The 15,385-nt window shown below is 41.7% G+C and overlaps 1 protein-coding gene across 2 annotated transcripts in view; it reads left to right on the plus strand.

Annotated features, from left to right (window-relative positions):
* gfod1 (glucose-fructose oxidoreductase domain containing 1) overlaps positions 1-9,448 on the plus strand; it is a 50,542-nt gene extending 41,094 nt beyond the window's left edge. Inside the window, exons 2-4 of one of the 2 annotated variants that reach the window (XR_014552481.1) lie at positions 1,994-2,187; positions 3,344-8,942; positions 8,981-9,448. Coding sequence is in view for 1 of the 2 variants with exons in the window: in XM_083632023.1 (XP_083488149.1) it covers positions 1,994-2,187; positions 3,344-4,078 (929 nt within the window). In the remaining variant the exon portion in view is untranslated. Of the gene's footprint in view, positions 1-1,993; positions 2,188-3,343 lie in introns of both variants that reach the window. The other variant, XM_083632023.1, reaches the window with a different exon arrangement.
* The last annotated feature ends 5,937 nt before the right edge of the window (positions 9,449-15,385 follow it).

The raw sequence follows: 15,385 nt of genomic DNA on the forward strand, positions 1-15,385 counted from the left end.
CTGGATAGCTCAGTAGTGTTGTGTGAGTAGAAGGCAGCTTGACTGCCTGGATAGCTCAGTAGTGTTGTGTGAGTAGAAGGCAGCTTGACTGCCTGGATAGCTCAGTAGTGTTGTGTGAGTAGAAGGCAGCTTGACTGCCTGGATAGCTCAGTAGTGTTGTGTGAGTAGAAGGCAGCTTGACTGCCTGGATAGCTCAGTAGTGTTGTGTGAGTAGAAGGCAGCTTGACTGCCTGGATAGCTCAGTAGTGTTGTGTGAGTAGAGGGCAGCTCGACTGCCTGGATAGCTCAGTAGTGTTGTGTGAGTAGAAGGCAGCTTGACTGCCTGGATAGCTCAGTAGTGTTGTGTGAGTAGAGGGCAGCTTGACTGCCTGGATAGCTCAGTAGTGTTGTGTGAGTAGAAGGCAGCTTGACTGCCTGGATAGCTCAGTAGTGTTGTGTGAGTAGAGGGCAGCTCGACTGCCTGGATAGCTCAGTAGTGTTGTGTGAGTAGAAGGCAGCTTGACTGCCTGGATAGCTCAGTAGTGTTGTGTGAGTAGAGGGCAGCTCGACTGCCTGGATAGCTCAGTAGTGTTTTGGGCTATTTCCTCTCACTCCCTGCTGCTGACTGTGTGTGACCAGAGCAATTAGCGGACATTGTGAGTTGAGTTCACAAGGGCAAAACTGTCCAGGCGACTCACTTGGCATTAAGGGTGGTGGATAATTTCTGCAATTTCCATCATGTGATGTTTGTGCATTTGAAGCATTGAAGCACTCGAGCGTTGTGTTGTTGACATGTGTTGTGCTCTGATTGCCAATTTAACTACTGTCATCATGCATCTCAGTGTCACATTGGTCAGAATAAAGAAGAATCATCAGTAAACGCCTGATACAACTGGGAGGTTTAGCAAGTTGTTTTACTGGCCTAACCATAACTGTAACAAACAACCATTAGGATGTAATTCCCCTTTTTGAAATCACGCATTTTTGTGAGACCGACTGGTGTTTGGCCTTCTTTGGACCACAAGGCATTCTGGGTGGTATGCAGGCCATGACGATCAATCAAATTATGATTAAATGATCAAATGATGATGATTAATATTTTATTAACTTTTATTTAAATAGAAGAGTTTTGCGTAGGCCTGTGAATATATCAATATCATTATTGCAACAATCCCCTTTGTTATGAAGGTCTCATGACTTCAAGGAAAAAGTCCAGAAAGTTTAGGAATTATTTAGGGCTGTTTTTGAATAAACTTTTTCAAATTCGAATACTCTATTGTTTATATATATCGGTAATATATATATATATATATAATCCCCCAAAAGGTTTATACAGTGATTCACTGGGATACGTATGAGTCTTTTTATTACATTTTTTTTATAAATATTGCACTGATAATAGCAGACTAATTACTAATTGCACTAGACAATGACTTATTGAATCTTGAATCTTAAGTGTTGCATTACCGCCTACTGGATTGTTATATTAACGCTACATAGTAATCCTTATAGTCAATGGATTAATTCCTTATATATCCATGAATGAATTGGCCTGTGGGACATGAGGAGTGATGATTAGTTGGGGTTAGGTTCATTCTAGATTTCTTTAATCAATATTAGTAATCGAATATTAATTTTTAAATTTGAATGTCAGCATTATGAACGGATATTCGAATATCTGAATATTCAAAGGCAGCCCTATTATTGAGTCCGCTATTTTGGGAGTTTCCAGATTTGCAGCGCTGCATTGTTTCTTCAGGGGATGTTTTCATGCTCAAGAGGATATTATGTCAGAGTGTTGCTAACACTGACCACACTATTTCTCCCTTTCTCTCTGTTTCTTCTGTTACTACCTACACACTCCCCCTGCCTCCCTTTTGTCTTCAAGATAAGTTAACATTGTCAATCATGTGGAGTCGACAATGACAATGCTGTCTAAATAACGATCATCTATCGAAAACCATACAAGGTGGTCCCAGGGCTCAATCAGAACTCTCTCTCCTCTCTCTTAAAGGTATTGGCAAGAACGTCATCTGCGACCGGACTGCCACACCTCTGGACGCCTTCCGAATGATGTCAGCAGCCCAGTACTACCCCAAGTTGCTGAGCATCATGGGTAATGTGCTACGTTTCTTGCCAGCCTTCGTTCGAATGAAGGAGCTGTTAGAGGAAGGATACGTCGGGGAGCTTCTGGTCTGTGAGGCCCAGGTATAACAGAAATATCACACTATAATATGATCACTAATCGTGTTTCCATCAACGTATTTTGATGTGCATTATTTTGAAGTATTGCATTAGAAAAGGTTGATGGGGGGGCATGGTGGCTCAGTGGTAGAGCTGTCGCCTCACAGCTAGAAGGTCCTGGGATTTGATTCTCACCTGGGACACTGTGAGCACTGAAGGAATGCGTGTCCGTCCGCATGTCCTCGAGTGCCCACCACCCGGGTGGGATCGTCAAAAGGGCCTTTCTGTGTGGAGTTTGCATGTTCTCCCCATGCCCCCTGGGGGTTTCCTTCATATAGGAACCCCTCACCAAAACATGCAATATCCTGGTTGCTAATGTAGTTCCTCCTCTGGTCGTTAAGGACGCCTGTTCAGAGGGAGGGGAACTGGTTGGAATAGCGTGAACCTTCCACGTGCTATGTCCTACCAGTGAAGCTTCCCCTATCAGGCGGCTGGCTAACTGCCCATGTCTCGTAGGAAGCATGGAGCCAGTTTCGGCTCTCCCCAGATCGGCAGAGGGTGGAGTAGCAACCAGGATAAATAAATTAAATTAGCACTAATGGGGGATAAAAATGGGATAAAAAATCGGGAAAAAAATATAGAAAAAGAAAAGGTTGATAGAAACGTCAAAATAAAATAAAAATCCTCAATTTAGCACACAAAAAATTACGCTTGGCGGTTTTTGTCTTTTTCGAAAAACTGTTGATGCACAAAATGGGAGATGGAAACACCTTTTCAAATAAGCTCTGATGTAGCAAACTTTTAACTCACAGCAAACGAGCCGAGCCCCATTCCAAAGGCTCTCACTCTGTCCCTAAAAGTATTTTTGCACAGTGACTCCCAGAACTGTTTTGTGCGTCTCGTTTCCCAGATATATGGCGAGTGTCGCAGAATGCGCATTTCTCCTGTGTTATTGGCGAGCTCCGAGCTAGCCCCTTGATGGAAACGCACCTGTTTCAAAATTTAAGATTGTCGACTTTTGAAAAATTTGCTTAGAATTTGTGCAAAACCTGAACACAGCTACTGTAGTGAAAGTGTACTGTACAGCTACTGTGTCTTTTTGATCAGACAGGTTCAGCTACAGAACAGCACCAGTGTTGCAGAATCAAGTCAGTCAAGCTTTGTCTTCTCTGCCTTAAAGGTCCACAGCGGCAGTCTACTGGGGAAGAAATACAACTGGAGCTGCGACGACCTGATGGGGGGCGGCGGCTTGCACTCGGTGGGCAGTTACATCATCGACCTGCTGACGTTCCTGACGGGCCAGCGGGCGGCCAAGGTCCACGGCTTCCTCAAGACCTTCGTCAAGCAAACGGATCACATCCAGGGCATCCGTCAGATCACCAGCGATGACTTCTGCACCTTCCAGATGGTGCTGGAGGGAGGCGCCTGCTGCACCGTCACGCTCAACTTCAACGTGCCCGGGGAGTTTCGGCAGGAGGTGATCGTGGTCGGCACGGTGGGGAGGCTGACGGTCACCGGGACCGACCTGTACGGACAGAAGAACAGCGGGGGCAGTGGCGGTGGGCCGGAGCTCCTGCTCAAAGACAGCACGCCTCTGGAGAAAGCCTCCTTACCCGAGAAGGCCTTCAGCGACATCCCGTCCCCGTTCCTCACCGGGACCATCCGCATGATCCAGGCAGTGCGGCAAGCCTTTCAGGACCAGGACGACCGGCGGACATGGGACGGGAGGCCTCTGACGATGGCCGCCACTTTTGAGGACTGCCTCTATGCTCTTTGCGTGGTGGATACTATCAAGAAATCCAACCAGTGCGGAGAGTGGCAGAACATTGTGGTAATGAAAGAAGAACCGGAGGTCAGCCCGGCTTACCTGATCAGCGAGGCCATGCGGCGGAGTAGGATGTCCCTCTACTGTTAGCGACCAAGATGGCCGAACCCCTGTGTTAACTTATAGACTCGGGGTGATGGCGAAAAGGACTTGGTAATTGTTGGAACTTTTTTCATACAGTTACCAGTTCCAGTCGTTAAATCCATTACCGGTTGTTTTTTAATACTGTCCAATCTGTATTGATACTGTTACAGACAAAGAGGTTATACCAATATGATACAGAGAGGTATGGATTTCCTGATATCTGGCCCTGGTAGTGAGGGGACTTATAATGTCATGGCAGCACCCTCTGCTTGAACATTATAGAAATAGCAATGTGATTTATATGTAAACATTTATTTATAAGGAAGCCTTCCTTTGACAGAGGACTAGTGTCCCGCCCAGAGAGATGCACTTGTACATCAAGCTGTTTAATGTTATAGAAATGGGAGATTAGCTACCATCCTATGAGAAGTTCTGTCCTGAAGAAGTCTTGCTTACTTTACTTGTGGCAGAGGCAGGTCAGGGAGTGAAACCATTTCCTGGTACCTCTCATTGGCCATTTGCTTTTTGGCTGGTTGATCCGTTTGTCCCAGGCTCTCTCAATCTTAAAATTAATGAGATTACATGAGCAGCAATGAGATTTTCTCTTTGAGATTAGCTTCTAATCCGTTCCTTTTACAAAAGGGTTTTTGCCACCCCACTGGCTGTGTCCATGTAAAAGAAAACTTGCTTGACCATAAAAGTAATGCGCCTCTCTTCCCTGCTTTTCTTCTTCTGGGTTTGGATGACACACCATACACTGTGGGTCCGGTTGAGGACAGCCAAGAAAAAAGCAAACGTCTTCAAATAAAACTGTGCCGCTCTATTGTTGCTATAATACGCACTACTTGCTAATTCTACCAGGTGAATGTTGAAAATCAGTGTGCTTGATTGCTTTAGTCTGTGTCTCTGCTCTGTATGCTTCTGTATGAAACCAGAGAGAAAAAAATCAATGGTTTGGCTGGTGGGTTTCTCAAAGAGGTTTAACCTCTAGTTTAAGTATGCAATATATCCAGGCCGGAGTCCCCGCTACAATTACCTTTTATCATCCAGCCTGGAGTAAGGGAGTGAATGTCTTTCCTGCTCTGTGTTTAAGGGTCTATATAGTTTTTATGCAATTAGACTAGGCTGTGCACCAGTAGAATGGCCAATGCAACGATTCATTCATGCTATTCTTCTTCATCGCATGCCTTTTCTACCAATATGAAGCATAGCCATGAAATACACTGAATTCTGAGTGGTGTGCAAGAAGTGCATATCCATATTGAGCCTTAAGTCTGGGTATTAATGCAATCTTGCACTATGCTGTGGGTATTGGGTAAAAGGCTTAGCCATGCGGGGGTTTTATCCTCATAATTTCAATCTGAAGGGTCATCCCTGTGGCAAGCTGATATCATTTAGCAGGGTTAGCGTTAGCATGCTTTACAAAACTTCTTAAACATACACTGGAACAATATGGAGAATGCTCAGTAACAGCACGCTTGAAGTCCACACAGTTGCCGTTATTTAAAGGAGCATCACAGTGGGGTAGATATGATCAACTCTTTCCTGAATTGGTTATACAGGCTTTCTTTCAGTTTCTATATGAGAGGCGTTAAAGGTACCATGTGTATTTTCTGCCTCAATGCTGCCCTCTATCGTTCAGCCGTGTGATTAACAAAACATTTAAATGGGCACACATGCCGGCTGTGAATGCCACAACCCCCTCTCTCTCACCTCCGTCTCCCTCCCAGCAAGCAAGACTAAGACAAATAGAGAAGTAGCGGCCGGATACCCAGCACAAGCAGCACTGTAAACGAGCTAATGATGGTGAGGTATATTAAGCAAGATAAACCACTAAGCTATTTGTTGTGAGAGTTCACTGTATGTTTAGTGAAGTAGTAATAAGTTAGATAGACCTACCTATTGTATAATGACACAGGTAGTGAGTTCATAAGTGATTAAGTTTATAAGTTACATAAGAATTTGGCAGACTCATCATGACCTTCTAAACGGACCTTGGCCTGACGTTCTCTCCACAAGCTGCGTGGAGGCATTGGTAGCTTGCATTAACAAAGGCTCATGTTAAGCAAAATAACAACAGCCAACATATTCAGTAATAGCATATTTATAAACTTCTTATTTTTGCTATTGGTTAGCAGGCTAACTGGTCAAGATAGAATAATAAACAAAAGGTCAAACACACAGATATGCTAACACTAGTTAGCTCCCAGGCTAGCAAATTGTGGCATCATTCATGGAGGAGTGTAAGTGCGAGCCCAGTCTTTAGAGAGGCATGGAGAGTAGAGCTCTGTGGTAGGAGAGGAGGGCCTTCAAACCACAACAAACACACAGCCTCTGCCCGCATGTGTTTTTCAATGCAGAAATGTACAGCGTGTGCAGTGTGCACCATCAGTTGACTTTGTTTCACTCACTATCATTCAGCAACCCCTGCTGATATTGACTAGTCGTGACGTTTAAAGCCAGAGCCAGAAGCATCAATCATCTACACATCATAATGACACATCAAGCTTTTAGAAGACAGTGAGATTTCATTGTCAGAGTGTAATATTAGTTAAGAGAGCCACTGAACGGGAAACTGTATTTAAGAGCTGACTGAAGAGAGAAGTGAGAACTTTAACAATAACTCACGTAGGAACGGATATGAACACCAAGGTAGTCGATATAATCATCACAGTTTATAGTGAGATGTAAACCAAGAAAAACCAAACAATGACAATGATATTTGCAAACAAATTATTGAATGGCATTGTTAATGTCACTGTATGCGTTGATGAGAAGCAAATATGTTATGCATATCAATCAGACCTGAGCCAAATAGTGTCTGAAAATTGTTTTTACTGCATCAAGACAATTCAGATAGTGTGAAATAAACTGTTGGTTACAAAAAAAGTTGACCAACCATCCGGCACCTAAGAAAGCTAAAACAAATTGTTTGTAAATACTGTTTGACCCAGGTCTGATATCAGTTAATACGGCGAGAGAAGAACACTGTAGCACACTGACCTACAAGCCAAAAGATTGATTTTTTTTATTTTATTTTATTTTTTTAGTTGCTCGAATGCACCTCTGTTCCCTCTTGTGGTTTCAAATCGTGACCGTGCTGAAATACTATCTTTGTAAAGACTACTGAAAATGTACATAGGAAAATATTACCAAACACAACATGTGTTTGTCTAAAGAAATAAACAAGTACTGTATGTATTTTATTTGTAAAAAAAAAAACAAGGAACTGGAACATGTTTTTTATTAGAACACACTATTGAGTGTTAAGGTATTTATTTGTTTTTTGCTGTTGATGTTTTATTGACTGATCTGTACTGTATTAGGGGAAATAATAACAACAGACTGCCTTGGAGCATTCAGCATTTTGGTGCATTTGTTCCCAAACTATGAAATCTTGAACAAAGTTCCCTTTTAAACTGAAACGCGTTATGGGTCCTCTCTACATTCACGGAAAATGTGCACTCACAATTTATAAACAACCATTACTCTTATGATCTTTGTTCTAATCTGGCATAACTATTATTATCATACACTCGATCACAGGCTATGGTATGATAATAATAACCAATGGTTGTACGTGTTCACCACTCATAAACATCTAACAGTTATTTCTGACCCCTTCCATTATTTAGTGTTATGTTCTGTGTCACGTCATGCCTTGCAGAGAGGTCAAGAGACTTGTTTTGGTGTCATATTACAACCTGGTGGTGCTGTGGTGGAGCCGCCTACACCTGACTGTAACACTCACTGTTGTGACAAATGTAGAAAAACACCATCCTTTCTAAACAGAGTCTGCACAGCAAAAGCTCTGTCTTCCCGCCCCTCCCCTCGATGAAGTCCAACACTGATAAGCTATCACTACTGCCCCCATAATATATCTGTCACAAGCGCCTTATCAAACCTGCATATAGACTTTCCCCTTTGTCTGATAACTGTTCTTAAAATATGAATGTCTGAACTGAAACCTAGGAAAAAATGTCATCTGGAAGACAGTCCCTGTTCACGACTGAATTTTCCTTCACATACATTTTATTTAATTGCTTTTTCTTGATAAGCTAGATAATAGTATAAGTCTCACCAGTCAGGAGACTTTTTTTTGCTATCATTTGAAGTTGAATGCTGATCTTTCAATCTAAGCAACCTTCGTAGAGAATTCAAAAACACTGGGTAGGAACGAGAGAAACAAAAGCATGATGATGATCATCCATGCAGGCCCCTACATCATGTTTATCATCATATGTTTTCTTTGCCCCATCACATTTTCCTATCTGTCTGCCAGGCCTGCAATAGATTTTATTGCTTTTCGTTTTATGGCTGGCTCTGTGCTATAGAGTAGCCCGGCTGTGGTCCTGTTGACTCAAAATCTAATTTGGCTTTGAGAGATTCCTGTTGGCTAACTGGTAGATAAGCAGGTGGTTGGTATGTTGGCTAACTGGTAGATGAGTAGGTGGTTGGTGTGTTGGCTAACTGGTAGATGAGTAGGTGGTTGGTGTGTTGGCTAACTGGTAGATAAGCAGGTGGTTGGTGTGTTGGCTAACTGGTAGATGAGCAGGTGGTTGGTGTGTTGGCTAACTGGTAGATGAGTAGGTGGTTGGTGTGTTGGCTAACTGGTAGATGAGCAGGTGGTTGGTGTGTTGGCTAACTGGTAGATAAGCAGGTGGTTGGTGTGTTGGCTAACTGGTAGATAAGCAGGTGGTTGGTGTGTTGGCTAACTGGTAGATGAGTAGGTGGTTGGTGTGTTGGCTAACTGGTAGATGAGCAGGTGGTTGGTGTGTTGGCTAACTGGTAGATAAGCAGGTGGTTGGTGTGTTGGCTAACTGGTAGATAAGCAGGTGGTTGGTGTGTTGGCTAACTGGTAGATGAGTAGGTGGTTGGTGTGTTGGCTAACAACTGGTAGATAAGCAGGTGGTTGGTGTGTTGGCTAACTGGTAGATGAGTAGGTGGTTGGTGTGTTGGCTAACTGGTAGATGAGCAGGTGGTTGGTGTGTTGGCTAACTGGTAGATGAGCAGGTGGTCGAGAGAGCCCAGTTTAAAGGGATACACCACTTTTTGGGAAGTTTAGCTCATTTTCCACATCCCCCCCACATAAACAAGATACACCATGCCTTACCAGCACTGTTTGCTCAGTTTACAGTGAGCTACAGTCGTGAAGTTAGTAATTATCACCATTTAGAACACGGCTCTCTTGAATACTCGATTCTGATTGGTCAATCAACAAGATTCACCAGTCATTATTTCTCGACAACCGACCGCTGCTCTGCCACACCTGGATTAATCAGTTGATAAGAGCTTTTTGTCAGCAGACACTACTAATTAGGCCAACCAGTTGCAGCTGTGGTGTCTTGTGTGCCAATTACGAATGAAACCGCTTTGTCGTTGAAAACGCTATTAAAAAATCTATTTGAATAATTATTTTTGTCAGATTATTGAATGATTTAGTTGTAGGCCGTGTTCTAAGCGGGATAATGTATATTGAGGCGGTGATTACTGGGAAATAATGACCTTCAGGTGAATGATTAAGCCCTCCGCTGCGCGTCGGGCTCAATCATTCACCTGTCGGTCATTATTTCCCCCGTAATCACCGCCTCAATATACATTATCCCTTACAGAATGGAGGCTAATGGTACAGCTGTTAAAAATCTGCCAAAACACACATCTCACGGCGCCAAAATACATGTTGTGCTTCGGGTACTCACCACACGATGAAATGGAAGGAAAAGAGGTTGGCGGCCATGTTTGGAAAGTACCTCTTTTCCTTCCAAAAAGACAAATTATGTGCATTTTGGATTAATATTTCATTGTGTCGTGAGTACCCGAAGCATGTATTTTGGCGCCGTGAGATGTGTGTTTTGGCAGATTTTTAACAGCTGTACGTACCATTAGCCTCCATTCTATGGCGATAATTACTAACTTCACGACTGTAGCTCACTGTAAACTGAGCGGACAGTGTATGGTGTATCTTGGTTATGTGGGGGGGATGTGGAAAATGAGCTAAACTTCTAAAAAAGTGGTGTATCCCTTTAAACCTGCTCTGGTGTGGTACAGCTGCATCCAAGGTTAGACTGATTAACTTCGCCTCATTATGGTCCTGGGTTTGATTCCCACCTGGGACGCTGTGAGCGCTGAAGGAGTGCGTGCCCGAACGCATGTCCTCGAGTGCCCACCGCCTGGGTGCGGTCGTCAAAAGGGCCTTTCTGTGTGGAGTTTGCATGTTCTCCCCGTGCCCCCTGGGGGTTTCCTTCATATAGGAACCCCACACCAAAACATGCAATATCCTGGTCGCTGAAGTGGTGCCTCCCCTGGGCGTTAGGGGGAGGAAGCATGGAGCCATTTTGGCTCTCCCCAGATCGGCAGAGGGTGGAGCAGCAACCAGGATAAATAAATTAAAATTAGCACTAATGGGGGATAAAAATTTGATAAAAAAAAATCGGGGGGGAAATATAAAAAAAAAGACTATGGGTAACTTAGATAGCTTCTATTCATTTTCAATCAAATCAATGTCGATAAAGCTCCAGCATTAACTTCATTCCTGTTCACTAATACACACTAAGAACTTAGTGGTCTTAAACTTAGCATCACTTGCAATATGATCAAATATTCCCTTGTGCGTTTTCGAATATTTTAACTTTGTCCAACTGCTATTTCAGCAGTGGTGTGTTTTAATGAGCCAGGGTGAGATTACATTTGCTATATTTACTGTAGGGTTCCAGGGTGAAAAAATGTTTAAGAATCTCCCGTAACTTATAGAATTGTAGGAAAAAATATTCTCATATCACATACTTTGCCAGATCATGTGGTGGAGCTATGATGCTGTTTAGCTCTTTATGGCTCATTAGTGATTGTGAGGCATCTGCAATATGAATGGCTTGTTAGTGAAATCAAGGCCAGCTGTGCATAGCTTCACAGCCGTCTCCCCATGGCTTTGCAATGGGCAAGTCATGATGCTAGAAAGACAGATGAGGCACTATCTGGCCTGGCAATTCTAATGCATCAAATAGTTAATGAGCTGCATTTTAAATTTGAGGGTTTCATGCATTTAAAAATAGCTGGCAGCGTAAAATGTTCCCTGCTTTCTTCCATGTCAAAATCTCGACTGATTTTCCAATGTTTTATTCTCTTAAACATTGAATCAATTAATATATATATATTTTTTATTGTTATTAAAAAGCTGTTACAAGTCACAGTTTATATCGGTTTTGTTCTGACATCAAATTGATCTTACGCTGTATATTTTTACCTTTGAACTGCAATTACTGCTAAAGAGGAGCAGGGACATTGGGACTGGATAACAGGACTGAACTTATTACAAATAAAATACTTATGTCTCCCATATACCAATACTGAAAACACAATCTATGTCTGGAATTAATGTTGCCAAGAGATTTTTTTTTATTATCCCACCCACTGCTTAGCTTGCTGCCTTTAGGATGCAGCCAGATCTTTGCTTCAGAAAAAGATGCTGCAGCAAAACAACATAGAGGAGGTGCTTCAGTTCAGATGTGTGGCTGCACTTTGACTGCTTTCTTTTCTAAAAATGGTGACTGAACTGCTTCTCCTTTGCTTTGCCAGCATTCACAAACTGTTGAGGAAAGGCCTTCTCTGACCAGGGAGAGAGGAGAAGAGAGTGAGGGGAACGGTTGGAGATAGGGGACGGTGGTGGGACGGGGTGCAAGTTGTTCATTTTGAGAGGCACGACCTCAAAGAGGTGCTTCTTCTGCCTTCACAGACTGTTACTTAGCAACCAGAAGCCACGTCGCGAAAAACTAAGTGCTGTCTCGGATTTTTTCTCTCCCTTTGACTCACACAGTAACACACCACCCTCGCTTCTCTATACATCCAACAACCACTCTCTCTTTCCCTCTCTCTCTCTCTCTCGCTCTCTCTTCTCTTCTCTGACTGAGTGGTCAAAGGATGAACCCCCAGCAGGGCTTTTGCAGTGTTGAGAAAGGTAACGTTTTCTGATCTGCTTTTAATTGATCTGTCGTTTCACATTTTTCACAGGGTCTTCTTCTATCATCATCATCTCTCTCTCTCTCTCTCTCTCTCGTGATCCAGGTTACAGTAAAGCCTGGAGGACAAGCTCACTGGTGCTTCTGCAGACCTTCCCCAAAACATTCCATCTCCTCTATTCTTCATTTCATTCCTACTTTCATTTTTTATACAGTCACTATTCCTCGTACTTCACCAACACCTGTTTGCTAAATACATTACAAGAACATGTGGTCAATGCTGCACAAAGTTTAAAACCTCTGTTTTCAAACTCCTTTTGAGGAAATCCTAAAGAGTTTTGAAGTTAATTTCTCTCTGTGGCTCGGTTTACTTCATTGACTGACTGGAATACAGGACAAGGCAACCACTTTAATACATCAAGCACACACACAGGTTCTGAATGCCTTCCCCCAACTGGTTTGTAAATGCAGACACCTCTTATATCTTGCTGTACTGCTCACTTGTTGAAGGGTGAAAAATCCACCTTGATGCTGTATTGACATCTGACTATATCCAATATTTATTGTTATGTATTGTATATTGTGGACGCATGGACCTCTGTACATACTGTAATTTGAACTGGCAGACTATATATCAGTCTTAATCTAGAGAATGTACTTACTGTAGGAATAATTTGTATAGACATTTTATAACTATCTCCATGGAGGACAGTCCCCCGCCCCAACTGTCTCAACCCCCCCCCCCCCCCCCCCCAACCATCTCATCTCCCCATGCCAGTGCTCTGCATTGCTTGCTTGTGTGTGTGTGTGTGTGTGTGTGTGTGTGTGTGTGCGCGCGTGTGTGTGCGTGCGTGCGTGCGTGCATGCGTGCGTGTGTGTGTGTGTGTGTGTGTGTGTGTGTATGTGTTTGAAGATGAAATTGTGGAAACAACTGAATGAAAGTGTCCCTGCATTATGGCTTATGGCCAGTGTTGGGCAAGTTACTTTCAAAATGTAATATACTACATATTACTAGTTACTTTCATTTGAAAGTAATACGTTACTTTACAATATTACTTTCTGTGTAGAGAGTAACTCGTTACTTATTACACTACTTTTGCATTACTTTTACCAAAACAACAGCAGCAGCAGAATGACATTGCCGCCCCGGAACCATCCCGAAAAATAATTTCAACCACCTTGAAATCAGTGTAAACAATCCAAAATTCTAAATGTTATTCTTTTCCTTTGTTATTGTCATCTATAGTGGTTATTTGCATAAAACACAGTTTGATTAGGAAATGATTGTATCTTTTTTAAATGTGTGCTTTGATTTAATCAAATGTAACTCAATTTGTAACTTGAGTTGCTTGACAAAGTAACTGGTATAATATTACTGAAATCCTATAAGTAATAAGTAATAAGTTATATTACTGAGTTACTGCTAAAAGTAATATATTATATGTAATATGTTACTTTTGTAATGAGTTACCCCCAACACTGTTTACGGCTTCATCACTCATCTAATGCTGCGGTTTCTATGGAATAAAAACAAAATGTGTACATACAGTATATGATGAGTCCAATTTCTTTCTTTTTCGGTCTTTTAATATGCTCATTTGAAGCCATTTAACAGCCTCATCACTATCCATGTGTGCATTAAAGTTATAATACAGAAAAACACCTGACCTCAAGATAGTTTTTAATCCTTAAATTATACTGCTATTTCTATTATAGGAGAATATACAGCACAGCAGTGGCTCGCCTCCTAGTCCTGGCCTATACACACAGCTCACAACAGGCGTTTGCTGACCCCTCCTGGCTCCTGTAGACCTTGCACATTGTATCCAGGCTGTTCTCATTTTATAAATGGAATTCATGCCATTTAACATGTCCTTGATCTCTGTCATTATTTATTATTCTGAATAGTTTGCACTAACTATATATTTGTTTATTCAACAATATATTTGTTTTGCTTATGTTCTTTCAGATAACCACAACTTCACACATGGGTAAGTGACTGTTTATTCATTACTGGATATTCAATATTCAATGTACACATGTGCCTTCACTCCTGTGGGATATACGTATACGACAGCATTCTATACATATATTTCATAGGTCCCCTTGATAATAGATTTGAAGGGTCTTTGTGCTGGACCTGGTCTAATGTGGTCTGGGAGGGGGGGAAACAATGAAATCACCCTTCTTCTTTTTTCCAGTTTTCACAAATAGGATAACTGTTTAACAAAGCTGAAAGTGTGTCTTTTTGGCCAGTCTAAAAGGGGCTTTAATGAGTCTATATTGTCCCCTTTGTAATCTAGCCCATGATTTGAAAGGACTAAGTGTTGTGGTCTTTGAAATGGACCTGGTCTGTTGTCTGGGTGCGATTGTGCAATTTTGCTATTTATATCAAATGATTTTTGCGTGTGTTGGCTCCTAAATATATTTTCCTGCCCATTTTTGCTATTTATATCAAGTGATTTTATCAGTACCTACAGTAGTATATTGCCCTCTTAAACATTGCTATACTGTGTAGCTGTAGACTCACTCGATTGCCCTCCTTTTAATGGTCTTCATGTATCATTCATTTACAAAGTGCACAATATATTATGTCAGTTTGAATTCTTATCTGTGTGGTGGTCAGGAAGAACCCTTCACATGTCGCTGGTACACATTGTTGGCAATACGCAAAAGTAGTTTAAAAACAATCCAGTACGTCATGGTAAATAATTATTTTCATAAAACAAAAGAGAAACTATTTATTTTTATGGTTTTCGTGATATTCCACTGTAGAAAATGGGATGTTGTGGAATGTTTAAAGCCATTTTTCTCACATTTTACTTTTAGACACGATACCAGATTAAAATACTCATAACTTTTGATAAGTTATAGGAGCGTTTATAATTTATGGAAATATTAAAAAATAAATCAAACTTACCTCGTTAATTCAGGAAAGACAGAGCAGAATTTTCTTTTAATGAAAACTTCTAATTCTTATTTATTTTTTATTTTTTTCCTTAAGTGAATGCAAAACCCTTCCATATAGAAAAACAGGGCTGCGCCTCCATAGATTTGTGCCACAAAGAGTTGAAAACTCAGATCTTTTGTGCCTGGAAATCCTACATGCATCAATTTTAAATCACAGAAGAGCCAATGTGCCTGCCGTACAGTTTTCTTTCCCTTCCAGAAATGATATTATTATTCTGGGCTAGATAATATTGATGTATTAGCCTACATTTTCAGATTTCCTTGATTTGACAGTGGCGGCTGATGATATTTAGTTGAGGGGAGGTGCAGGTAAACAGGGACCCGCCGACCCCCAGCATTTATAGCTTTTGAGCAAGCAAGCAATGTGTAGAAAAGAAAATGACATTGTCAT

This window comes from Poromitra crassiceps (assembly GCF_964638095.1).
Source record: "Poromitra crassiceps genome assembly, chromosome: 2".
Taxonomy (NCBI): Eukaryota; Metazoa; Chordata; class Actinopteri; order Beryciformes; family Melamphaidae; genus Poromitra; species Poromitra crassiceps.